Below are 26210 nucleotides of genomic sequence, written 5' to 3' on the forward strand. Positions count from 1 at the left end.
CCCACAGCGACTTGCCAAACAGTGTCGGAAATACATGGATTTGTAATGCGAAACTGCTTCATTCGGTGTTTTTTACCAGTTTAAACCACTGTTTTGGATAGGAGGAGACCTCTGTGGACAATTTGGTAAAAAAAAAAAAAACCCTGAACATCTGAATTAGTAAAAAGTGAGCACATATTAACTCATCATGAAAGGGGGTGAGCACAAATTAGCATGTGATGAGCAAGCTGCGTGTCCCTTAGATGCCAGACAGCGTAGTGTGAAACTGCTTTATTCAGTGTTTTTTAGCAACTTTAATCATCTGGTTGGTTTGTTTTGGAAAAGAGGAGACCTTTGTGGATAATTCACGGTACAAATCTCCTAAACAATGAACACAGAGGGAATTCTAACAAGGAAAAAGTTTAGCTGGTTGCAATCTGCAATTTAGCACCAGATGCCACCAAATCCCTCTAAATTTTACACACTTCACCCTTAAAACGATACAAATCATTCTTCATCTCAAAAACTTAAAACGGGACTTGAGGAATGTTCAATCTGCTGCCGTTGCGACATAATCAAACACAACGCCTGCTGACCTCTGCTCTCTGCCAATGAGCTGCCCAAGCTGAGTAGTACGTGTGAGGCAGAGATTCGGGGAACACCACTTTAACGAACAATTTTTGCATTTTAGAATAGAAAAAAAATCATCAGCTGACTGAGTCTCTGAGTCACATTGGGGAAAACAATAAAGAAACGTACATGATGAAGAGCAAAACATTACACATCGCCTCATATTAGAGCTACGTTACATCAAAAGCTACAGAAAATAAATTTGCCGTTATGTTACGTTACATTATAAACACAAAATTACTGTAACAGTTTCATTACATGCATTACTTTTCCAAGCCTGGAAAATGAGATTTCCAAATTCCATGACTTTAACAGGTTTTGCATAATTGTGAGAACCCTGTAAAGTGTCACTACACCCAAATTACAGGTGCGTTGGTTTGAGGTGTCAGTCTTTGAGATTTCTGCAGTCACATCCATGCAATTGAACAAAGTTTTCTTTGCATGAAAAAAAAATTAAATTTCCACATTCAGAGACTGTCCCTGCTAACCTGGGTGATGCACAAACATGACTGTGTCTCGAGACTGCATTCAAGTAAAGAAATGCTCTGTATGAAATCGTGTTAAAAAGGAGGGCTGTGGAGATTATTGACAGTTTCTGTAAAGAGAAAGTTCTGTTTTTTTAATGCCGTTTTTCACTTTTGTATTGTGGTGGATACAGAGGCTCAGATATTTGAAAACCTGGACAAATAAAACCTAAACCTTCATGGCTCCGTGCCGCTGTAGGTAAGGAAGAAAATGTGATTCTCCAACATAAGCAACCTTAAACAGTTTGAGTTATGGACTCCATATTTCTGTCATCGGTTTTGTCTCGTGACGTGCAGCTAAATCTCGCGGTTTGTCTCTAAGCCTCCTCCACTTTAGAGTGTGGTGGCGTGCCTTCAGCAGCTCTGAACCTCAGCCTCTCTCTCCGGAGATCTGTTTTCTCAACGCTGAAATGAAAAACGCCGCTGACCTCCACCAGTGAAACCAATACTTTGTGTTGGCTCTAACATGACAAGAGTTACGGTCCCTCAAAGACAGCACTACGATTATTTAAATTTTCCGTAATGGCTCAGCTCTCAGCTGCACATCAGAGCGTTGGCTACGTTTGCACAGATCCGCGGTATCCGTCTCCCTCTCGATGAAGATTGATGCTTCATTGTGTGAGGTGATTATTCCTATACTTTTATCTCAGCCCGACTTGAATAAATGACGACGGCCTTGACACGCGCTTTATTCACCGGAGCGTGGAACAGTATTTTTCATGGTCACAGTCTTCCCTCACACAACTCGGTAAACATATGTATTACTGGTCTGCAGTTCCCCACTGCAGTCCTGCTCTAAGCAAGCGTTATCTGTCGGGTGACATGTCCCATTCCTCTCTCTGAGCACAATCTGCGGTCCTTATCAGATAAATTGGTTTTAATTTGTCTCCCAAGGCAAGTGAGCACTTTGTAGAAAGGAGCAAAAAGGCTATAAAACTGTTTGAAACTGTGTTGTCTCCTCTGCGATGTTTTACTTTAAGCCCCTTGCCGCTCTTATTGATTTTTCTATAATCTTATTTTATTCTTCTGTCTTCTTCAATTCCAAAAACACACATATTGCTGTATTGTAGTGCACTCTATGTCTTTCCCCATGCACTTTGTTCTTTTCTTTGTTCTACCAAAGCACAAGTCTGCTCTGCTGTCCTGCTCTTCCAGAGTATAAGCACTTAAATGTTACATAAAACCTGAGCAAACTGGCTAGATTTCTTTCAAAAGCATGTGAAGATGCCAGTGAGCGATGGAAGAAGAAATGACCCAAAAATTAGCAAGAAATTGGTAAATAATGCAAGACAATAACCTGAAATTTGTAAAATAAATTAATTAATTAATTTAAAAAAAATAATATTTTTTTTTATTATTATTTTATTATTTTTAAATAAACATTTTTTTTTTAATTTTTCAAAAATAACCTGGAAAAAGTGCTTGAAATGTATAAACATTTTGTAACATAACTGTATATATTTGATTATTATAATTAATAATACCCAGTTTTTTTCCCTAGATAATTTTTTTCCTATCTTTTTAAAATACTTTTCTGAATCAACTAATTTCTCACAATTTTTGAGAGAAATAAGAATTAAAAAGAATATAATGCCAACTATGTTTCAACCTACAAGAGATTTGCTTTAGAGGATAAGTGCAAGACATAAGTATATTTAGAGAAAAACAAAAAAACAAAGTATACTGTAAAAATATTTACAAAATATCTGAATAAAAATTAAAGTGAAATAGAAATGAAATAAAAATGTCATAGGGGTCATATTGAGGCCAGCCGCAGATTTAAAAAAGCTGTTTTTGTGGCGTGAGGTTTTGGCCCTGAGGCCTCCTGCCTGAGGGGTGTGGTTCAAAGAGTCGGTGTCCAGGTTTGGGAGGGGTCAGCTGCAGTCTTTCCATCGTGCCCCAGGGTCCTGGAGGGTCCTTGGAGTCCTGGGGGGATGACAGATTGCAGTCACTTACCTTCCTCGCAGAGCGAATGAAACGCGCCTTGTCCTTGGCAGTGGCAGCGGCGTACCAGATGGTGATGGACTCAGTGAGCGCCGTGTAGAAGTGCACGGTCATTGTCTTCAGCGGCTGCAGGAAGGACATCCTCTGATGTGCTTTTTTGACGATGTTAGGCTCCCACAAGAGGTCCTGTGTGACGACGGAGCCGGGCGGACTCTACAGTGTTGACGAGGGAGTCACAGTGATGTTTTCAGTGGTGAATAAAGAACCTTTAAGCAACACTTAAGTCACCTTTTAGAATATTACTTGAGTAAAAGGCTTAAAGTATCAGATATTTGCTGTACTTAAGAATCAAAAGTACTTTTATGCTATTAAATACATTGAAAGTTTTCGAAACATGTTGGAAACATGTTGGTTTCGTGTTTTTGGTTTAGTTTGTTGGTTAGTTTGTTGGTCAGTGGGATTAAGGAAAACTCTCTGGTCTGATTTTCATAAAACTTGTTGGAAAGGTGTAGGAAGAACGTATTATATTTTGGAGTACAACTAAATCAAGAGACCGGACACACAAATTATTTTTAACATTGTGAGATTGGGTATGTGGCCTTGGCGTAGGTCTGTGCTCTCACTGTCCTTCTACTTATTAATAGGTTAAGTTTATTGTTGGTTTTGTTTTTGTATTTTTCTGGATTTGTTTCCAAAAACAAACACTTTGGCTTGTCCTCTAGTCAATTCATATTTTTCATTATTTTTTTATTTTTCACGTTTTTTTTTTAACAATAAAACAACAGACACAGTAGACATAAAGCACTCAACATCATTTACAAAAAATAACAGAAAGAAAGAACTCCAGTCCAAAGCTGTCGGTTGACAATAATAATGACCGAACAAGAGGCTGCCCCTTCACTAGGATGGTCAAGGCTGAGAAAACAAACAAAGAAACGACACAACAGCAGCAACAACAAAAAGCAAAAGAATAAACACATGTGAGGCCTGCCAGATTATCAGTGTACAGTTGAAGGCAGAATTTTTGTAAAAATGAAGCATAGCAGCAGCGTTCATGAGTTATACAGTTAGGTCTCGTCTTCTATTCAGTTCTGACCCCTTTGCTTATGTCTGCTGTCGTTTCCGACTGCGCTCTAATCAGCCCGTGTTTTTTTTCCCCCGTGTAGCCAGAAAAAATCGGCCAGTCCCCGGTTGCCCCCACGTCAGACGGAGACAAGGTGGACCTGGAGGCCTTCAGTGAGTTCACCAAGATCATCACTCCTGCCATCACCCGTGTGGTCGATTTTGCCAAAAAACTGCCCATGTTCTCTGAGGTAAGTGTTGGCTAATGGTCTCGGGGGCAGAGGGCGAGTGTGGGAGAGACATGCAAAGAAAAATAACACAAAGCAGACACAGCCGAGCCTCTCTGGTCCTGTGAGTGTGTCAGGTGAGGAAATGTGTGATTTAGGAGGTCGATTTGTCTCGCAGGATTAGCCATTACTCTTGTTAAGAAGCTGCAAGAGTTACAACCAATATTTACAACCTAAAAACACCTCACCCTCAAGTGTAATACTGCATTTATAGAATAGTGAGCAACTAAGTAAAAAAATGTAGAATGATGTTTTCATATAGCGGGGCTATATGCTCTCAAACTTTTTTGCTACTGGTATCCATGGAAATACGTGGGGTCTGATTCATAACTGAAAAACAGTCAGTCCCGTGTAATCAAACCAAGTTTACTCCTCCAGCAAGTAGACCGACCCTTCACAACGACATAGCAACAGAGATGACGTCTAGTTCCTGTTGAAGCCGCCGGTTTTCTTGAGCTATTGCTAATGTTATACAACTCATAAAAACACAAAACTGCCTCACTAGCTCAATCTTGTTGCAACTAAGATATTGGCGGAAAAATATTTTTTTTTTGTGGACAGATTAAGCTACCACACACTTCACATGTAGGCTATATAAACACTAAAGTTGGTGTGTGAACGAGTGAGTGATGAAGTTTCATCATTGGTCAGAGTGAAAAATAACAAACTAACCAATGTGAAATCTAGTGTCACCCTAGTTCACTTGTCAAAAGGCCTATGGGATTTTTCCGTTGGATTTTGAGCTAGTGCAGTAAAACAGCTCTGTAGTAATAAACATTTATGAACGTTTTGTTCAGCAAGATAATCTTCACAAACGAACACCACTTTCAGGATTTTTGAAGCCTAAATGCAATCACCACAATTAAAAAGTTATCACTTGACTATAAAGGAACCACGGTACAGCTCGTCGCCATAGCTACGAGGCTGTGAAGCTGTGTTTGACGTGGCTCTTCATAATGACGTTCTTTGTCTATTTACTAACTAATTTTATGTCGTAGAACAAAACGTGAAAGTCTCCTCATCTTGTCTGAACCGCAGACTTTATTTCAGGCTTCTCATCAAAAATCCATTTTAAAAAACCTTTTGACAGCGCCCAGTTGCTCAGCTGGAAGAGCGGGCATCCCACGTACAAAGGCTGTGTCCTTGTCGTGGCAGTCACGGGTTTGAGTCCGACCTCGACCCTTTGCTGCATGTCATCCTCTCTCTAGCCTTTTCACGCTATATCTGTCCTATATAATAAAGGCAAAAAAGCCACGAAAAATATCTTTAAAAAAAAAACATTGACTTTGACATGTGGGAACCTGATATCCTGCAGTACTAACTTATTTCTGGTTTGAGTACTTATTACTGGAGTTCTCTACTGGCAAATTTAAAGTCCTCATTTCAAATTAAAAGCCCTCTCATGTTTTATACACAGTTCAGCCACATAAGTTTTTACCAAGTCTCGTGTCATCAGCTCACCAGCACAGCTGATGTGATCCAAACATTTCCATCAACAGTCAACTCCACAGCGCTGGAAAGTCCAAATGTCAAAGTTCATTGAAGAAAAGATGGATGTAACAATTTCCGAAATCCACAACGTTTTGATCCAAAGAAATGTTCCGATTCAGTCGACATTAAAGCCTTTAAAGAACAACATTTGCTCCCCCGCACACAAAGAAAGGCATGCACCTGACATCTAACAGGACCTTAAATTTCAGTTGATTTACATCAAATTTAACAACAAAGAAAGGCCCGCCACTGGCTCCACGTACAAAGGCTATGACCTTACTGTACTGGACACGCGTTCGATTCTCCCCTCAGCCCTTTCCTGCACGTCATCCTCTCTCTTTCCACCTTTCACACTATAGCTGTCCTGTCTAGTAAAGGCCAAAAATGAATTAAAAAAAATAATAATAACAAAAGGATCAATTTTGTATCAGTTTTGCACTTCAGCTTTTGAGGTTACGATGTTGCCATGGCGGTGGCGGGGACGTATTTTTAGTGATGAGGACGGTGTGCTGTCATGCTGATTTAATCATGGTTAATTGCTTCTTTGGATCTTGTTGTTAATTTGTATTTAAGTTGTATAATAAAAAAAAAGCACAAAGCACAGGTAAATATGCAGATCATTCACACGCTCACACCTCACGTCTGACTTTAAAAATAAAACCAGACGCAGCTTTTGTTGCTGCTGACAATCAGAGATTTCTCCTGTTCGCCCCGCCTTGATTAGCAACATGTAATCACGTTTTTTTTCTCTCTGCTGCTCGTAATAAGACCTCAGATTGGATAATTATCGGGGTAGCAGCGTTACTGTTGATGGGACAGCTGCAGAGAGGAAACGTTATGATGGTAATACATTAAGGCTTTTTGAGAGCATAAATCACAGATAGTTTGGAAAGCAGGGGGCTTCACTTTTTCTTAATCAGCATGTTTCAAAGTTGAATTCATTCCGTTTGTTTTATTATTACGAATGCAACCATTATGATCCATTATGATGGATGCTTTTATTTAAATGAGAGTATAAACTACAAAACTGAATCTTCTATTAATTTTAGAGATGAAGAAACTAAATCAGCAGCAGATAAGGATGCAGAGTTTATTCCACACACCGGAGCAGATAATCAGTCGTGTTTAATACGTTATCTCCTATTCATAGTATAATAGATGTATTAAGAAAGAAGCAGTTTTAATCTGACGAAGGATTCAGAGGGAGAGAACCTGTTCGACGGACCCGTTCACGCCGCTGCGGTGAATTACCGATAAGAATGCAGAGAAACAAAGCCGGCCTTTATTGAGTCACTAAAAATTAAGCATGCCCTCCAGGTACACATTTACAAGACAAATCAAGACAATTAATGCCAGTTAATCTGCTCAGCAGTCAAGAGCAGTGAGTTACATTAAGGTGAGATTTAATTCAGCACAGCAGAGTCTGTAGATTTAATCAAATGGGTTTCAACCCAGAGATTCTAATATCCATGTAAATCAGGGTGTATTAGTCATAATCTGTGTTCATCAGTGGAAAAACATGTCGGACGCCGCTCAGCCCGGCTTCATGTTTCTCCCCCTCCCGTCCTCTCCACCACATCTGTGATCATCAAAATGCGTCAGTATCCATTTCTAGTCGACTTATAAATGAACACAAGAATTCGTTTTCTTTTTAATTGTTTTTCGCTCCGTCTGTACAACGAGGCGTTAGTCTGGTTTTTTTCTCTCTGGAGGAATAGTGTGAGAACATAATGTATCTCATTTTGGCTTTTTTATTTGATTATTTTTTTGTAGATTACAGATAACTGTATTTATTGTATTTACTTCATCAAAGAAATGTAGCCTATTACATTTGATTACTTGTCTAAATAAATGTTTTGAACTTGGCCACAAAGCTGAAAAAAATTTCAAGAAATGAGCCACGAAAAGCAGCAGAATGAATGTTTTATTCTACATATAAACTTTTGACCAAAAATAAAAAAGATTAGTATGTTAGTCCTTTTAAATTTGCTACATTTTAATTTAGTTACAAGTTTTCTCTGTATTAGATTACAATTACATTTATTTTTTTTAATTAATCTTTTTTTCAGACTACTTGGTGAATTTACAATTTGTCATCTATACTCTAAACTCTCATTTACTTGTAAATGGCAGCACACAGTAGCAAAAAAAATATTTGAAAGAATTAAAAAATGAAATTAGAAAAAAATAGAAACTACCTTTTTTTCACAAATTACTGTTTGATCCTGTTTATTTCTCCTCGAGTATGCCATTATAAATGTTTTTAGCATTATTTTTTTAATTATGTTTTTGCCCTTAATGGTTTTAGTGCTTTTTTGAAAGGTTTTGTACAATAATCTTCTTGTAGTTAATAATAATAATAATCATGAAATTTAATTAAAATACCAAAATGAACAAAAAACAATAAATGAAGGGCAAAATCAAAAAATAATAAAAATTAAATTTAAGACCAGTAAAGTAAACAAGAAATAAATAAGCCCCTCAAATAAAAAAATAATAAATCAGCATATACTGTCTGATATACATACTTTTTTTAGAAAAGACAAAGACTGACTCAGACAGCCATATTTCCTCGGAAAATTTCTGTCCCCTTTAGTTTTTCCGCCTGGTCTCTGGAAGAGACAGAGACCACTTTAGAGCAGAAGTTACCACTATAAATAAAATAACAACAATCAGATACAAGACGCAATAAAAAACAGACTCAATAATAGAATTACAATCAAAATAGTTGGCCATATACCCAAACCCTCCTCCATTTCTGTCTCTTCTCTCCCATTTTCTGCTTTCTTCTCCTTTTTTTATCCATCTGTTCCACATCCGTAACCCAAACACTCAAAGAAAATAAAAAGCAGTAACCACATCATCTGTTTTCATAGGAAAAATGTTCATTTTGGGGAAGTTGTCCACCATAATTTCCTCCTTAGTTTTCTCTATAGTTTTTTTCAGCCAGGAAATGTAAAATGTGTTTAAATAATTGTTTAGAGATGAGAATAACTTTAATTAATATTATTAATTTCTTTCTTCAGCTACCTTGTGAAGACCAGATCATCCTGTTGAAGGGCTGCTGCATGGAGATCATGTCCCTGCGAGCCGCCATGCGCTACGACCCGGAGAGCGAGACGCTGACGCTGAGCGGCGAGATGGCCGTGAAGCGCGAGCAGCTGAAGAACGGCGGGCTGGGCGTGGTGTCGGACGCCATCTTCGATCTGGGCAAGAGCCTGGCACAGTTCAACCTGGACGACACGGAGGTGGCGCTGTTGCAGGCCGTGCTGCTCATGAGCTCAGGTTGTTGTTGATGCACGAACTTTTGACTTTTTCTCCAAAACTTGTGACTGAGACTTCGCTCGCTCATCACATTCACAGTCTAACAGTTCCAGCTTATTGTAATGTAAATGTAAATTTCTTCTGTGCCCTCGGAGACACAATCCCATGTCAGTCCATATTCATTACCCGCCGCTTTACACAGTCTATACTGTAGCCTATTGTGAATCAGAATGTAATTATGGCCTGAAGATTAAAGTCCACATACATATTCAGCACTGAAAAGAGCAAATCTAAATTTCATCCTAAACTTGATTAAAAAGCTTTAGCTCTTAGTTTGTGCTTTGTAGAAACTTTAACATGAGACTTATTTTGGGGTTTTAGGACACGTGCTCGGGGTTTTGAAATCATAGGATGCAAATAGAGGATGTGTATGATCGTGCAATGTAATAATTGTGCACTATTGTTAAAAAAAAAGAAAAGCAATTTAAGGATTCTCAGGGAATGCATTAGGGGTTGGGAGGAAAGTTTCACTTTTATAAAAACAATTGTTAATGGATATTTTTAATGCTTGAATGGATATAATACAAATGCAAAAGTGGAAAGTTTCCGTTGTCATGATGCTGATCTACGAGTAATGTGACGTCCTTTTTTTTTTAAACACATTATTTATCACAGTTTTATACAAAAGGAAAACTACAGGATAAGTTATATTAAAATCAAGAAGACAAGAACAGTACCTAAAAGGAAAAGACAGACATAAATAAATAACAGCTATCATATTTAGAAAGCAAAACAAAATTCACAAACTCACTTAGATCTTTATCAAAATAATTGGTAATTTTCTGTGAATCAAATGATCGATTGATCAACTAATCCTTGCATCTGTACCTGTATAATCTGTTTGGTAATTTATAACAAAACATGATATTTTGTAAACTCTTTTTATGATTTTTATGTGAAAAAAATAATGAATTTGTGGTTTAACTAAAGCTGTCAGATTATGAGTTAAGGTACAATGTTTCCCTTTTGAAATATAGAGGAGTAAAAGTATAAAGCAGCATGAAAAGAAAATTCTCAAGTAAAGTACAAGTACCTCAAATTGACACTTAAGTACAGTACTTGAGTAAATTGGAAATTGTCCGTAATAACTCATGAAAAGTTCACCGAGCCGAAAAACGGTCACAATCTCCAGCAAGACTGTTGACATTTAGCCAGAAAAACACTGAGCTGATGATCTCTCATGCATTCATTTTCAAACGCTCTCCCCTCCTCCTCTCCTCTCTCCCTCTCTCTAAATCTCCCACTTATCTCCTCCTGTCTCGCCTCCTTCCCTCCCTCCGTCTCCTCCCGTCACCAGATCGTTCCGGCCTGACCTGCATGGACAAGATCGAGAAGTGCCAGGAGACGTACCTGCTGGCGTTCGAGCACTACATCAACTACCGCAAGCACAACATTCCTCACTTCTGGCCGAAGCTCCTGATGAAGGTGACGGACCTGCGGATGATCGGGGCGTGCCACGCCAGCCGCTTCCTTCACATGAAGGTGGAGTGTCCCAACGAACTCTTCCCGCCGCTCTTCCTGGAGGTCTTCGAGGACCAGGAGGTGTGAAACACACAGTTGCCACCACGCAAAGGGAAGAGGAAGTTGGGACAAACTGGGAGATGGGAAGGGCCATCATTTTTCTAGGGGAAGGATGGAGGGAGAGTCCTCTCGTCAGGAATCTGCATTTCTCCGACATCGCATTTACAGTACGTGGTTTAAAAACTGGAACCAACAATAACAGAAACAACACACCAGCAACAGGAGAGTCAAGCAAACAGAGGATTTTGTTTTTTGAGCACCCTCTCCTCCACCTCTTTCTCCTCCTTTTACTTACCCCTGTTTTAAAATCCGTGTGGGGGCCCTTCTGTCTGAGCACGATGTCTTATCTAGTAAGAGTTGTAGCCATTTGCCAAGACACGTACACCGACACACACCGCTTACACACACACAAATACACACATACAGCCTGTTTCACCTCAGTTCTTCAGAGCAGCGCTCTTTGCAGGGGTCCGTTCCCCCTGTCTGGTTCTCTTTTTTTTTTAAGCGGTCACAGATTTACACACCTTTTGAAGCCCATGTTTCCAGCTCCCCGGCTGGCTAGCACCTCTCAGTATTATTTCTGAATAAGTGTTAAGGCGGTAATTCAGAAAATATGGACATCAGTGACACATTATAGCTCACAGTCATGCAGGCACAACACAATCAGCAAAACACTGCACATTCAAATTTCTGCAGATGCTCTCAAAGCATCACTTTGGTGTATAATGGCTGCAGTAAAGCAGAGCTACCAGACCTATAGTCTTTTATCGATTCCTCAACTCAATCTGAGCCGTTACAGCTGTTTCTGGAGCTTCTTCTTAGATCCCAGTGACACCGGTGCTATATTTATATAAGGCTATTCCAGTTTTATGAAATTGTGTTGTCTACCTTTGAAAACAATGTGCAGACCATGGCTCCATATCTACCTTCAGTTTTGTCATCGGACCGGCTCCTGTGACATACACACACACACACACGCACGCACTCACACATATGAGCAGACTTGCCTTGTTATTGCCCGTGCTGCTCGTGCCAGCAGCGTACTGACGTGTTAATGACATTTAAGCCCTTCTCCTCTCTTAGGAGGCACTGCATTGAAAGAAAGAAAGAAAGAAAGAAAGAAAGGAGGGAGGGAGGGAGAGGAGGAGATAGAGAGCGTGGAAACAAGATTTAATAGCTGGACTGCAGAGTCAGAGCCAGGGTCAGAAGTAAATCTCCCACACGCAGCCTCCAAGGAGGTTTTCAATAGCAGCAACCACCAGCGAGACGGCAAAGCTCATCACACACACACACACACACACACACACAACATGAAAACACAACTTCACCTCAGAGTAACGTGAATGCCTCATTTTACTGTATGCACTGCGCAGCAGTGTCAATATACAGCCCTAACCTGCAGGGTTTGTACCGAGTCCTCTCCTCACGGACTCAGCTCAGTGTGGCCCCTCCAGGCTTCCATACACATTTGCCTTTTTTTAAACCATGGGCACCACTGAGAGCAGGCAAATGCCAAGAAGGCTACCATTTACCTCAAAGTGGATACACCCCCAGGCTGGGGCAGCAATACTGCCCCCGTGGTATCAGGCACTACCTCACCTCTGTGGACACGGGGCAGCTGCCCGCAGCCGACACACTCAGACATACACCATTCAAGTTGGCGCATGTGTAGGTTAACACACAACTGTGCACGATATTTACGTAGGTGCACACTTGGAAAGACAAACACTCACGTCACACACAAACAATTATACACACTCACACACACCCTCAGTGCTATCACTTGGTTGAAATGAAATACCATTGAAGACAGGAGGGCCAGCCATCCCCTCGGAGGGTTAAACCGACTCCAGGGAATGGTACCCATCACATTCGGGTTATCTCTTTTTGTTATATGGGACCAAGTGTCATCTTTTTAAATTTGGATTTACCAGTTTCTGTCAAAACAGAAACCTGACTCACAGAAGCGGTGAAAGGACAGTGCAGATGTGCAGCCCAGCTGACACCCTTTTCACGAGAGTAACGAGAGGATAGATGACAGAGTTCCCGGAAACCCCCTCGGTGGCCACGCCCGATGAATTAGCGTGCAGAGAAAGGGCCTTTTCCTTCTGCATCATGGCGATCTTCCACAGTACGCTCATGATGGCTGCCATCGGATCTTGATAAATCATTTAGATAAGCTTCTTTCATGCATGGACAGTGCATTAGACGTAAAACGGTAGAATGTTCTCAACCGAAATTAAGCTTCTCCAGAGGCAAAGCTCTTTTAGTCTCGTGCACTTTACCAATGCTCACCACTAAAACGGTAATTTCTCGCGGCAAACATCCATGGCAGGTATCATAGTGTGCTTTCGCCAAACGACCATTCAAGAAAGTTGATTAGATTAAAAGTAAAAGCCCGCTCTGTTCATTCCAATTCTGGGGCCAAGCCAAATCTAACTGGGTTTACCACTCTTAACGAGAAGAGAGCGAAAGAAAAGACAGACTAAGAGAATCTATTTTATATTCAAGGCCAAGCAGTAGTTGATACTGGGCACTTGTACAGGATGGGTAATCTGCACCCCTCAGAAGTACCTAAGCAGAGCAACACGTGGCAGGGATCATGGGCAGTCGTCACGGATGGCCGAGCCGCAGCGCTCCGATGTCTGGAGCAACGCAGGGAGGAGAGAGGAACTGGAGCGCCACCTTTGGGCACAGTGGTGGAGTCTGGTCTGACTCCCGGAAGAATCCCCCCGTTTTCCCCCGTCACAAGCGTCACCACTTATCAGAGATCCACCCCCCTGCCCTGCCTTACCCACGACAATGCGCTTTTTTCTGGAGCTTAGCTCAGACTAAATTGCACCCCACCCATTGCCCCCATTGCAGCCTGGCTGGTGGGAGTTTTTGCACTACTGCAGCGGTCCTCCTTTCAGCCCTTTACTCATCAAACCAACTCTTGTTTTAGTTGGTGAGTCCTTCCACCCAAACTCACCTCAAACAGGGCGAGTTTTGGTGAAGAGATTAAAAGTGGGTGAGTTTTGGTGGGGCGGCTTCAGATTTTTTGGAGTTTTGGCTGCTCTGTGTAACAGAGGCTGGCAGTCGCAGTGGGCTCAGTCCCAAACCTGACCTGTTGTCAGTATTAGACCAACAGCACATGACCCTCACCTGTTCACCAACACGACCAGGGGTGCAGAGAGACCCCTGCGTACGAGGGCTGTGTAGCACTTATTAAATCTCCCTGACCGTTTTCCCGTCGCCGCCCTGAAGAGTCAGCCCGGTGACATTTGAAATTCAGAGCCCTCCCTTCCATCGTCATCTTCTCTCCTCCTCTCCTCTTCCCTAAGCACCCAAGCTATTGTCCCCGCAGAGAGGGGACGCCCCCCCCCAGTTTGGCCCAGAATCATTGACACCAAACGGGATCCAGGCCTCTACCTTGTGAGACAAGGCTGGCCGTAACTGCCCTTTAGAGTGGCGCCACCGAATGAATGTGAACGGCAAAGCAGCAGCGACGGGAACGAGAGACTTGTCTGATGCGAGAGAGGAAAAAGACAAAAAGACAGCGCGGGACAGGATACAAAAAAAAAGCCGAGGGCCCGACCCTCACTGCCATCATTGACATGGGTGAGAGAGGGCGATGTGGCCGGTTGTAGAGACGATGATTACAAACACTCGGAGGAACGGGGAGACGGCGGCGTTGGATTATGTCTCCCCTTCGGCTCCCCACAACAACCGCATATGAGCCCCTGCTCCCATGCCAGCTGACAACCCCAAAATGTCCCCTCAGCTCCCTCCAAAAGGATAACCTCCAACTCTCATGTGGTGCGGATCAGAAAGAGATCCGTCACTCCGGAGATGCAGGTTTGGAATTCCAACACGTCTTTGTAAAAGAACTGAAAAAGAGAAAAAAAACAGAAAACCTATCGATGTCCTTTGTTCTCGTGAGCTGACTGGGTATGTGTGTGTGACAGTAGGGGTTATAATGCTGCTTTACCTTCTGAGTCTGATTTAGATTAAGAAAAAAAAAAGATATATGAAATGATTATAAATCCACAAAACAAAAATTAAAAGAGATGACTTAAAAAAAAGACTCCTGAACAAAAATTATTGGAGATTTTTTCATTTTATCATTGTTTTCTTATTTTTCTGTTTGTTTTTTGACGCTTAAAACTGCTCTGTGTAAAACAAAAAAGGAAAAAACAACAGCTGTAGTCACTTTTTGACCATGCGTGCAGTGTAACATAGAAACTATTTCACTTCTTTTTCACATCTATACTTTGTGTTGATAAGCCAACTGATCTGTTTGTCTGTGTATCTGTCCAAGTTGTCCGTCCCCTTTTATCAGGAGGAATTTACAACCAACAAAACAGGAATTTTTCTTTTTTTTATATATTTGTTTCTTTTTTATGAAAAACAACTTTGGAAAAAAAACACAAACAGGAAAAATAATGCAACAGAAACTGAAAAATACAAAAAAAAACAAAAAAAAACTGAAACAATCTCGTCATACCTCACACAACACAAAACTCAAAGGAACTTGGGAGGAGTCATATTTTGCAGGCACATGTGAAAGTTCAGAGATGCATATATAGATTTAAAAATGTATATGTTAAGATAATATGTGCTTGTGTGTACGCATCAGTAGAAGTTACAAAAGGACTCTTCCCTCAAGCTTTTGTGCTCTTTATCTTATTCGGTTGTGAGACTTTAGAGGCCATCTGCTAATGTGAGCACTTCTCCAACTTAAAGGCACAGTCTTTAGACAGTAATCTTAAAATGTGAATGGCCCAGAGACTGAGGGATTACGACTTTTGTAATGGATGAGAGTTTTATGGTATTGAATGTAGCTGACAGGAGGGGGCTGGACCTGAGCCCGGCACCCACAACCCAACTTCCACACACCAGCAGAATAGATAGTGGTGTCACACATACGTTACAAAACAAAACAAAACAAAACTGAGAATATATATATTGCCCGTCTGCAAGGTGCAATACTATGTTATGTATTTTTGTATGTTTTCTGTTTTGATTTTTATTTTCGTTGCATTTTTATTTTGGCCATAACCAAGGATGTAAATACAAAAACATACAACACTCGAGATTTATTGCAGCAAATTTAACCTCTCCATCCCGCTCTCCTGTAAAGAAAAAACAAAAAAAAGCAAAGTAATGTGTAATGCTTCATACATGTGTATGTGTGCACTCTCTCACATGTGCATGCCGACCCATATTCAGAAGTGCCCCGTGACGTTAATCATGAACCCTGTGCCTCCTGTTGTTTGCAAAGAGATAGATTCGTACCCCTCATACTCTCACAACGACATGACACGCTACACATGAATGCCTAGAGTCGTGTGTGTGTTCACTATGGTATCAGATCTTACCAACTGTTGATGTGAGTGCTGCCAGCAGCCACAGTGGCTAAAGGTTAAGAGAGCAGGGATGTGCTTTAATGGGTTAAAGTGGGAGGTGGGAGGCCTGTATAGAATGTAAGCAAGATATTATTTGGCGTGAATGTCAGCTAACGTGGCTGCAACACCACCCACATCAAAGTTGGAAAAGGCCAAAATGGATTTGTCCGCCTCCCCATTCGCCCCGAGAAGCCAGCCGAAAAATCTTTACAGCTCAGTTTTTGATACGAGATTGTCACAAACCTGGACCAGTTTCCTACAGGGACTAACACAGGCCCCATTTACATCCCAAGTGTCTTGTATCTAGATTAACTAAAATCAGAAATCCATAATTTTTCTCGAACCTGCCGTGCTGTTAATCAGTCTAGATTGTTTTGCTGTGAGTTGCAGAGTGTCGGAGAGATGTCCGACATCGATGCATTGCTATGGAAGTAGATGGCACTCAGCTTGAGATGCTCGAAACGACATTTGAAAGACTCAGCAGCAATGTCTCTTTCCAGAAATCATGACCCGCTTACTCAAGATAATCCACAGATCTTGTTGTCAGCAGTTTCTACATGAAAAGCAATTCTGACGTGAAGCTGCTCAAAACAAGGTCTGTGGATTATCTTGTGTAACCGGGTCATGATTTCTAGAAAGAGACATTGCTGTTGAGTTTTTCAAATGTTTTTTTTTTTGGCGCTTTTAGCACCACAAACCGAGTGCTGTCTAGTTCCATTACATTTGAGAGAAGGCAGACATCTCTATGGTCGATATCTCCAACTCTGCAAATCACATCAAAAAATCCAGACTGATAAACAGAGTTTCAGGTAAAAATATGTACTTTCTACTTCTGATTTATGACTTTCCTTTACACCGAGCCGCACATGCTTGCGCCTCTGTTGGCCTGATTATGTCGAGTACAAGTCAGCAAGCCCAACTCCAGTCAAAAGAAAGTACTGTTTTAACTCCCAAAAAACACCAGAAGCTCTAAAGTCTGCTTCCATGATGTAATTACAGTTTGCAGGAGTAAAAATCACGAATGCATTCACACTTTCTCAACATCTGGCTTGAAAGCATTTAAAAAACACCTCCTGAGTTTTGAGCAATCAGATTTCAATCCATCTCAAATGCCTCTTGACTTTTTTTTGAGATCCAATCTGCTCAGAGACACATGAAGTGTAAATGGAGTCTTCGATGATGATGACAGTTTAACTGAACACCATATTTGGTTCTCAGCTCCGACTGGTTAAAGCTGAAAGTAATTTCGGTCTATGATTACACCCTTAGCTCGAGCAAATTGCGCTTGGCAGACCACAACAAGCAAAGTGAAGGTTTTCAAGGCTGGCTTTTGCGGGGGCTTTCCGAGCCCATCCCTCCATAGATACTATGATCCTGGATTATTCTCACATGTTGACACATTGGACAAGGGTGGAGATTGTCTGTGATGTTTTTTGGTTTCATGGTTGTGTTTGGTCCCCCCCTATGCCAAATGTAGAGTTTGTGAAGACATGCAAGTAGCAAGATGTCTATGCAATTTCCCTCCTGCTCCCTCCGAAAGAAAAAGACAAGCTCAACAACAACGAGCCAGTCTCGCTTGTGAAATCAAATTCGGCCTGGTTTGTATTCCAGAGGTTCTTAGCGTGACCTGAAGACCCGTGCTGCTCCGTGTGGGCGAGGGTTGGGACTGCCTGGGTGAGCTGGCCTTTGGCCCAGCTGACTGGCTGGTCCTCGGGGTCGGTTACTCTTCACGGTAGCCCGGGGTCTCCGAGAACAAGTAGGAGGGGTACTGGGGATGTTGTGGAGAATAAGGATTCTACGAGATGTGCTGTTTTTTTGTAAACTGCTCAGAAAGTGGTGTGTGTGAATGTGTATGTGTGTCGTTTGGAAGTTTGATGCGATGCTCTCATTGTTTGGTGATCGTTAAGGCCTCGATTTTCAAGATTTAGACAAGCCCCGAAATGTACCCCCTTTTTGCAATATGTGTGTGAAGCTTTAATTTTTGTTCCCTGCGACCAACTTAATGTAACGTTAGAGTATTTGAGAAGGTGGATGTCCATCAGTGGGATGCTTGTAGCGTATAAACAAGTTTACTTTACCCATTACTTCTGCTTTTAAGATGTTAGAAACTGATTTGACTTGATTCAGAATCACAAATCTTCAAAAATTACATTATCCCACTGAGTACAACATCCACCACCTGCTGACTATCAGTTTGACATGAGCACTTAATTATAAAATGCACTTTCAACGGCCCAAACCACGACACGTGGAAAAACCTTCTCTGACAAAATGAAAAAAAACAAATTGCACCCAATCCAAATGCCTTTTGCACCACTTAATGTTTTTTAAATTAGTTTAACCCTGAAAATAAACAGCCTTTAGGCGAAGACAGTTAACAAATAATTATAAAGTTTACAATTACTTTTTAATGAAGTGCAATAAGTGAGTGAGTGAACCTTTTGGCGTATTTCTTGTCTCTGCAGATCTTTTTTTTTTTGTGGGAAAATAATCGATTGCTTTTAAAAATGCGCGCCCACCCGTGAGAGCATCAGCGTAGACCCACTCCACACACACACACACGCACACACACAAACACAGACCACTTTTTGTGACTGGGTAAAGGAAGCTATTGAAGGATTCTCTCAGGTAAAAGAACATTTTCTAATAAATGATGATGAACCTTAGATGAAAACCCATTGTTAGCTCATCTTTTTTTTCTTGTCTTCTCAATTTGAAATCAGTAATGTGCCCTTTTTTTCTGTTCTGTGCTCTTTGACAAGTGTCAGATTGAAAAGGTGTAGACGTCCAGGCTTCAAGGATTTGGATCCTGAGTCTACTTCAAAAACAGAGTCATGCCCTCACTGCTTTCTTAGCCCTAAATGAAAACACATTTCTTCACGTGTGGAGGTGGGAGAGTGATGCGTCTGTCTGCTGGTTTGGAAGTGTTCGGGAGTTTGTGTTTGTTTTGATTTGGTGCTGCACCGTATGGAAACCCATTCCCGCCAGGAAAAGAAAAGTCAATTTTATTTATTTGGGCTGTAAACTTCTGGTCGATATGCTCTTGTCCAACCAAATTCTCATTGGTCGCTTGTTTGCTGGTGTAACTTTAACGAGGCCGTGTGTCCACTAAAGCGATTCTTTTCCCAGCTGAATAACGGCAGCTGTTGTTGTTCAGCGCTTGTTTTTGTCCACTGTGATGGACGGTTTTTGTGGTATCTGTCACGTCCCCTCTGCACTGTGATTGGACAGCTAGTGACAGTGACGAGCACAGCGTTTTTCCCAAAGTTAAACATGTTTGAACTCTCATTTTGAATCAGAAAACATAAATAATAATAGAAGAGTATTTTACTAAGACTCCAAAAAGACACAAAACAGCTCGATGGCCAGCGTAGTCAGTCTCTCTTGCATCGCAGCGTTAGAGATATTTAATGTTCGTAATGTTACGTTGTGTATGAGATTTTCAACCCCAGAGTTAACTTCTCGCAGCTCCGCTGGAAACAGTGCAGTTTATTTTCGGATAACAGTGGACAACACATTTATTTTTCACTCGAGGCATTTCAGTTGCCTGAGCACAGACTTTACTTGCCCCGGGGCAAATGGTAATGTCTAGCCCTGTGGCAGGAAAAAAAAATGCTTTGGTGGACACACAATGCAACCATGTAGAGTGCACTCAGTGACCTTTGGAAATGTATTTAATTTAGAAATAAAGTGCAGATTTTTTTGCCTGTCGACCAGCTAAATAGGTTTTCTCTGGTTGATTACAGCCCGACTATTTATATCTTCACAAATTTGCCTTAATCTTAATTAATCTTTACAGCATACACCTTCCAAACTAAGACCCTCGATTCAGATATGAAAACCATTTAACAGTTAAAAAGTTTAAAAATAAATGGAAGAAAGCTCAGTAGAGCAACAGAGAAGGGATCGCTCTCTCTGGACGGACAGACATGCGGTCGATGTCTTTCTTTAGAATAGATCACGCAGTAAAATTACAGCATCGGGATGACAAAATAACAGTTATATTGTGAAGATTATGGATCAGGGAGGACTGTAGCAACTTGCAGGTGCCGCCAAACAGTTAGGACTTGAACCACATGACTTCCTCTCCACCATGGAGACCTGGAAAGAGGATACAAACACAAGAAGGAAAGCTGAAGCAAACCATTCATACAGGCAGGAGAAAAGAAACAGAGAGAGAAAAGAGGAGAGTCTGAGTCTCCTGGAGGACGGAGATGCAGATCCAAACATCTGGAATGATGCGGTGAAAGCCAAGAGAGAGACGGAGAGGTCTCGAGACGTCCAGCACAGAGAAGCTTGAGTGAAAGAAAGGACAAGGAAAGAAACCGTGAGAGGAGGAGGCGCATAGATGCTCCTGTGCTTGTGGGACAAAGAAACGAAGTGTTCGAGAGATGTAACCTTTTTCAGAAAGTTTGCAAATCTCTCATCGACAGGAGGGACGCAAACTATAAGCACTAAGCGTCATTCATTCATTATGAGCCAGAGAGAGAGAGCGGCCAAAGGACGATTGCATTAAGGAAGTTCGGCTACAGTGAAAGATACTATGAATTATCTTTATTGTCAGTGACTAAGTGGGAGAAATATGCAGCTTTAGCAGTAGACTGGAATCCAGTAGACTGGAAAGTGCTGGACTGGTACAACTGTCAACAGCTCCTGTTGTGCCAGTGAAAATAACCAGGACCACAGGCAGCCGCTCGCCAAGCGCAGTAAAGTTGACGGACCAATGTGGTGACTGGTAAATACATTAACGACAGTACAAGGACGGGCTCGTGCCGCTTCAATTTTAGTAAGAAAGAGATCTGACGCCACGGATGTGACCGCAGAGATACAGGAGGAAACCACAAGTGTCGAGCCACAAAGGTTTTCTCATTCCTGTTTACTTTGGAAGGCAGATCTGAGGACGACGTTGTGCCCGATTTGATTGCGTTTCAGTGCAACAAGTTGGAAAACCAAGTAGTTTTTAGCAATACCAGTTCAAGTCAGGTTAGTTATGGTAGCAATACCAGTCGATAACAATGCGTTGTGCTGTATTTTGCCAGTTTAAACGCCGTAGTAACGTGTCCACGGATAGAAGTTGGACAGTATGACTGTTTTAATGAGACACAAATAAGACAGTAGTGCTGACTTACCACAGCTTTCAGTCCTGTTGATGCACGAAGCAGCCATCGTGGATTTTTAGGTCAGGGTTGGTGAGGTTTCTGCGACTTTACGAATTTCCCATGTCATAAACACAAGTTTCATTTGGACGCGGCAAGACATCCGACTTCAGTCGAAATTCCGACTTCCTGGTGCAAATGGAAACGCATCATACGGCCTCAAGTGGATATCGAAATCACCAAAAATTAAAACCTTATCAGAAGGAGTAACACATTCTGAGATCGAGTCTCCAAATTTGTCTAAAAATTGGAAATAAGCTCCAGGTGGTTTACGAGTACTTCAGGGAGTTACCCTGAACAGACGGTAAACAGCAGCTAGTTAGTGATGCTTATCTCACGCTAATGGTAATGGAGGTACTATTACCCAAAAATATGAAAAGGGAAGTTAAAATTTTGACTTAGTGGTTCATAAACAAACTCTATAGGTTAACCTCATAATTAAGACTCACTATCTAAAGGTTATTACACGCTGTCTTAAAGATAAAATTGACTTTTTTTAAAATCTTGATTTAGAATTTCATTGATTTAAAACAAAATATTTAACTCACAATCTCATACTTTTGACTTGCTGTAAGTGCATTTATTTTCATTACACACCATTGCATATTTTTATGTCAAAATTAAAAAATGTGCTTATTTCTAAATCATGAATTACAAATCCAAAACCCGTATTTATAAAGTCACATTTCTGACTTGCAATCCCATAATTTTGAATTAATTAATTATATGATATAATTGTCATAATTCATTTTGTCATCCCTAAATTTTGTCCTGTTAATTACACAGCATATAAACTTAAAATTAAAAGTATATTTTTTTGTTTTTCATGATTTGGAGATACCATTGTTATTCCTACCATCCCCCTAACTCACCTCTTACTGGCGGAAATGGGCTTCCATACAGCAGTGAAAACACACTATTATTATTTTTTTAAATTTACTTTGAATCTGACTTTTTTTACTTCAAAAGTCCAGCTTGGTCCTAAACAAAACACATTTTGACTTGTCTCAGAAACACGTGCCAGAGCGTTCAAAAGCAAATTCAGCCCTTCCTGTCAGCAGCAGTCGAGTCTTTGCACTTTCTCCCTTTACGGTCAAAGTGCCAGCAGCAATATCCAGTTCTCCCTCACCCAGTTGGCTAATGGCGTACATACAGCAGTACATGGCTGCCGTCCAAGCAGGGCACCGTCCACCGGGGGGGGGGGGGGGGGGCGGGGGCGGTCTGGCTTTGTTCCTCCGTCCACAGGCCTGTTTCTATTTCAGTGTGCTTACTGTTTAACTTTGTGATGCGCTGAAAGGTTGGCATGGCTCATCCACGGCTGTGCATGTCTAAAGGTGTGTGCATGTGAGTGTCCCTGTCCATGTTCATGTGAGAGAACTGTGTGTGTGTGTGTGTGTGTGTGTGTGTTTAAATGCTTTGCAACCCGATTTCCCTCCCAAATTCCCCCCTAAAAAAAGCACCTTTTTAGGCCGCGGTACATGACAGAAGTCTGTAAAACAGAGTCCTGTCGTTTTATTCACTTTGAAGAATGTAACTAATATTGTGTAACGGAGAGTAAAAAACGAGGGGAGCCGTTTATACGTGAGGGTGGCGGGGTTGCAGGAAATGAAACCAGAATTGCAAGAGTGGGTAATATCTCAAAAAAGATGCCGCGAGGATTCCCACAAAAAGCCAGGACTGTTGCCCGCAGATTACTGCCGCGCCTGCAGTTCCAGGCTTTTGCAATTTTGTTTCTCTTTCCAAATGATGGCCTTATTGATTGCTTTTGTTTCCCTCCTGTGAGGTATTGTTCTCCAGCTTGTTTCATAGGGCACCAGAGGATTTATTATGAAGGCTTGCACTTAGAGAATGCGTGCTGTGGAGAGTTGGATCTCTTTGGTGAAAATGAATTAGTGTTTTAGCAGTTTAGGACTCCCGAGAGTGATTTTTAGGTTATCGCAATACTTGATATTAAATGGCTAAATCTAAGACAACTCCCCCTCTGTGACCACATTAGCACAACAACAAAAAAAGGAGAGAATATTTAAGCCCCAGTGAGCTGAATAATGTAATCAAAGTGCCAAATCTGCTCACCAGGCGCACCATCAACACCTCAGGTGTTTATGACACAGTTTGTGCTCAGACTGTTGTGGTTTAAATTGTGACTGTTGACATACTGTTTGGCAGCCGTCAGTGTGTGTTGAAGGCTGAGTAGGAGACACTGTGTGAATATAGAGTTGTATTGATCATGAGATTACACTACACCACCTCATCTGCCCTGTCGCCACAACAAAATGTAGGCAAGTACGTTTCTGCAGACCACAAATACGTTACATTTGTGCGTTTCATACGCTTCATTTCAACGTTTATAAAGTAACAGTACATGGGATCACCGCCTGTTCGAGGCGGGAATATCACTCCGTTATGCCGCCTCACTGTTCTGTACATAAATCCGATCATGGAAAGTGCGGACAAAGTGGTCTCGCCTCTGCCCATAGACTGTAGAGAAAGATGGACGATGAGCCCCCACTTCTCCCCGCTATGCATAAGTGAGGTTAAAATATCTGAGATACGGGTGTTGCCATCTTTCAGTGGTGATGTCATTGAGAGCCGGATGCCAAAACACCCATCCAACCAATCGCGAGCAGCTAAGTTGAATATGAGCCACAGACTGGCTGTCAATCATCGTGGAAAAGCCGCTTTTTGTATAACTGTATAACTTATTAAAAACAGCTTTTTTTCTTTTTTACATTTTATTTACAATTATAAAAAAATACTACATTTCATTTTAATTTGAGTCCATATTGAACTTCTTGAAAGTGACATTCGGCTCAACAGCTTTCTTATTTTATTTATTAATTAATTTTTTATGCCTTTTATCGTGGTTTCACATTGGTGCACTTTTTAGGACATTTTTCAAAATCTGGTTTAGAGTCACCAACCACGGCTCGCGGCATCCGCACGCCAGTTTACATCACATGGCCGGAAATACGTCACCATGTGGCGGCGTGAGTGTGACGTTTTTGACGACGTGTTTATGCGCGCGACCCGCAGCGGGAGATTTAAAAAGCAGCTGTGAACATCGCGGCTAATTCACGCAGAAGAACAGCGGCCGTAAATGTACAAAAACTGGGGAAACAGTAACATTTAGGAGCTCCTTAACCTCCGAGCAGAGGACGAGATCAGCTGTCATGTGACAGAGAAGGTAAACTATTGTTATTGACATGTTCTGCCTTTATTATCGTGTAAAGCGCTGCAGACGCGTGTCAGATGTGTTAAGTGCTTAATGCGGACGCTCGTGTTTTTCGTGGCTGGTTTCTTGCTGAAATATTGGCACGAAAGGCGGTTGTTTTTTGCCGGGACATTGATGAGTTTCTGTGGCATGAAAAGCAGTTGTTTATTGAGATGTTGCTTTCTTTTGATTTCGGGATAGTGACGAAAAACAGGCGTTTTTTTTTGCAGAGACGTTACAGTTTCTCCTGCTGGGATTGTGGCACAAAATGCAGTTATTTTTGCCAAAACATTGCTGCATTTCCTGTCAGGACAATGGAGCGAAAACCAGATGTTTTTGGCTGAAAAATATTGCTGTTCTTGCCTAGATAATGGCAGAAAAATGTTTTTTTCCTATAGGACATCAGAGCTTTCCCTGCCCATGCTGTGGCACAAACAGCAGCTGTTTTTTTGCCAAGACATCATGTGTTTCATGCCGATATAATGACATAAAAAGTGACTGTTTTTGCCAAGACATTGTTGCTGCCAGGATAGTGCCACAAATAATATTTGTTTTTAGATATCAGCGTGTTATATGCAGGGATTGTGGCATGAAAAGTTTTTTGGCGAAATGTTGTTGCTTTTTCTGCTTCGATAATGGCACAAACAGTTATTTTTTTTTACCCAGACATTGTCGCTTTCCCTGCCGGGATTTTGGCAATAAATGTGGTTGTTTTTGGTGGAGTCGTCACTGTGTTTGTTGCTTGGTGCACAAGAAGTAGTTGTATTTGCTAAAACATCAGTGTGTTTCCTGCTGAGATAGTGGCACAAAAAGTAATTGTTTTTGCAGACTTTGCTGCATGTCTTGTCGGGATAATGCCATTATAAGCAGTAGTTTGCTATTCCTCCTGGGATAATGCCATTAAGAGCATTTGTTTTTGCCAAGTCAATAATGTGTTTCCTGCCACGATGTGGATTGAAAAGTGATTGTTGTTGGTGAAACATTGCTGCTTTAACTGCAGAAATTGTTGCATGAAAAGAGGTTTTTCTCTGCTGAGACATGGTTGCATGTCTCTCTTTACCATGACATCCCTAATTTCCGTGCAGGGAGAGATCTGCCGCCAAACTTCAAATTGCAAGTAAAAAAAAACAACAAGATAAATGTATGAATTCTGCAATAGTGTGCAAATGTAACATACCTGTGGTTTGCAGAAATGTACAATACAAGAACATTTTTTCTGGCGTTTGGGTTGACCTCACCCCGTCCCGTATCCAAAGGCACATGGAGCTGCTCTGCACTACATTCTGGCCACTTGACATTATGAATAGCTTTGAGCGGACACTATCATTGTCCTGTTGCCTAGTTAGACCAAATCCCGAGACAGAACTAAGAGCACTTATTGGTGGTGTTGTGGCGGTTTTGTGCTGCTTGGGTGATCTACAAGGAGATTTAAAGTCATGAGGATATTTTTATAAACGGGGGAAAAAATAATCGCATGCCTAGACAGCTAAGAATGTACACAAATTAGCTCTTCTACTTATAGTCTATCAATCAGAGATATAGATCAGAGATTAGATAAATTATGATATTGTGTAGTTTGGGGAGATCTGTGCTTTTGAGAAAAATATGCAATGTTTGTCAGGTTGAAAATAAGGTTTTGAATTGGTTCAGAACTGCTCAGGTTTGATAAACCGGCCTCAAAGGGTGCTTTCCGT

The 26210-nt window shown here is 41.2% G+C and overlaps 1 protein-coding gene across 4 annotated transcripts in view; it reads left to right on the plus strand.

The window, feature by feature from the left end:
* LOC121958714 (thyroid hormone receptor alpha-B) overlaps window positions 1-12054 on the plus strand; it is a 190702-nt gene extending 178648 nt beyond the window's left edge. For all 4 annotated transcript variants that reach the window (XM_042507811.1, XM_042507813.1, XM_042507812.1 and 1 more), the window contains 3 exons: window positions 4244-4390; window positions 8944-9202; window positions 10539-12054. In XM_042507811.1, the coding sequence (XP_042363745.1) occupies window positions 4244-4390; window positions 8944-9202; window positions 10539-10789 (657 nt within the window). In that variant the 3' untranslated portion in view covers window positions 10790-12054. The remainder of the gene's footprint in view (window positions 1-4243; window positions 4391-8943; window positions 9203-10538) is intronic.
* The last annotated feature ends 14156 nt before the right edge of the window (window positions 12055-26210 follow it).

Source organism: Plectropomus leopardus, chromosome 19 (genome assembly GCF_008729295.1).
Source record: "Plectropomus leopardus isolate mb chromosome 19, YSFRI_Pleo_2.0, whole genome shotgun sequence".
Lineage (NCBI taxonomy): Eukaryota > Metazoa > Chordata > Actinopteri > Perciformes > Serranidae > Plectropomus > Plectropomus leopardus.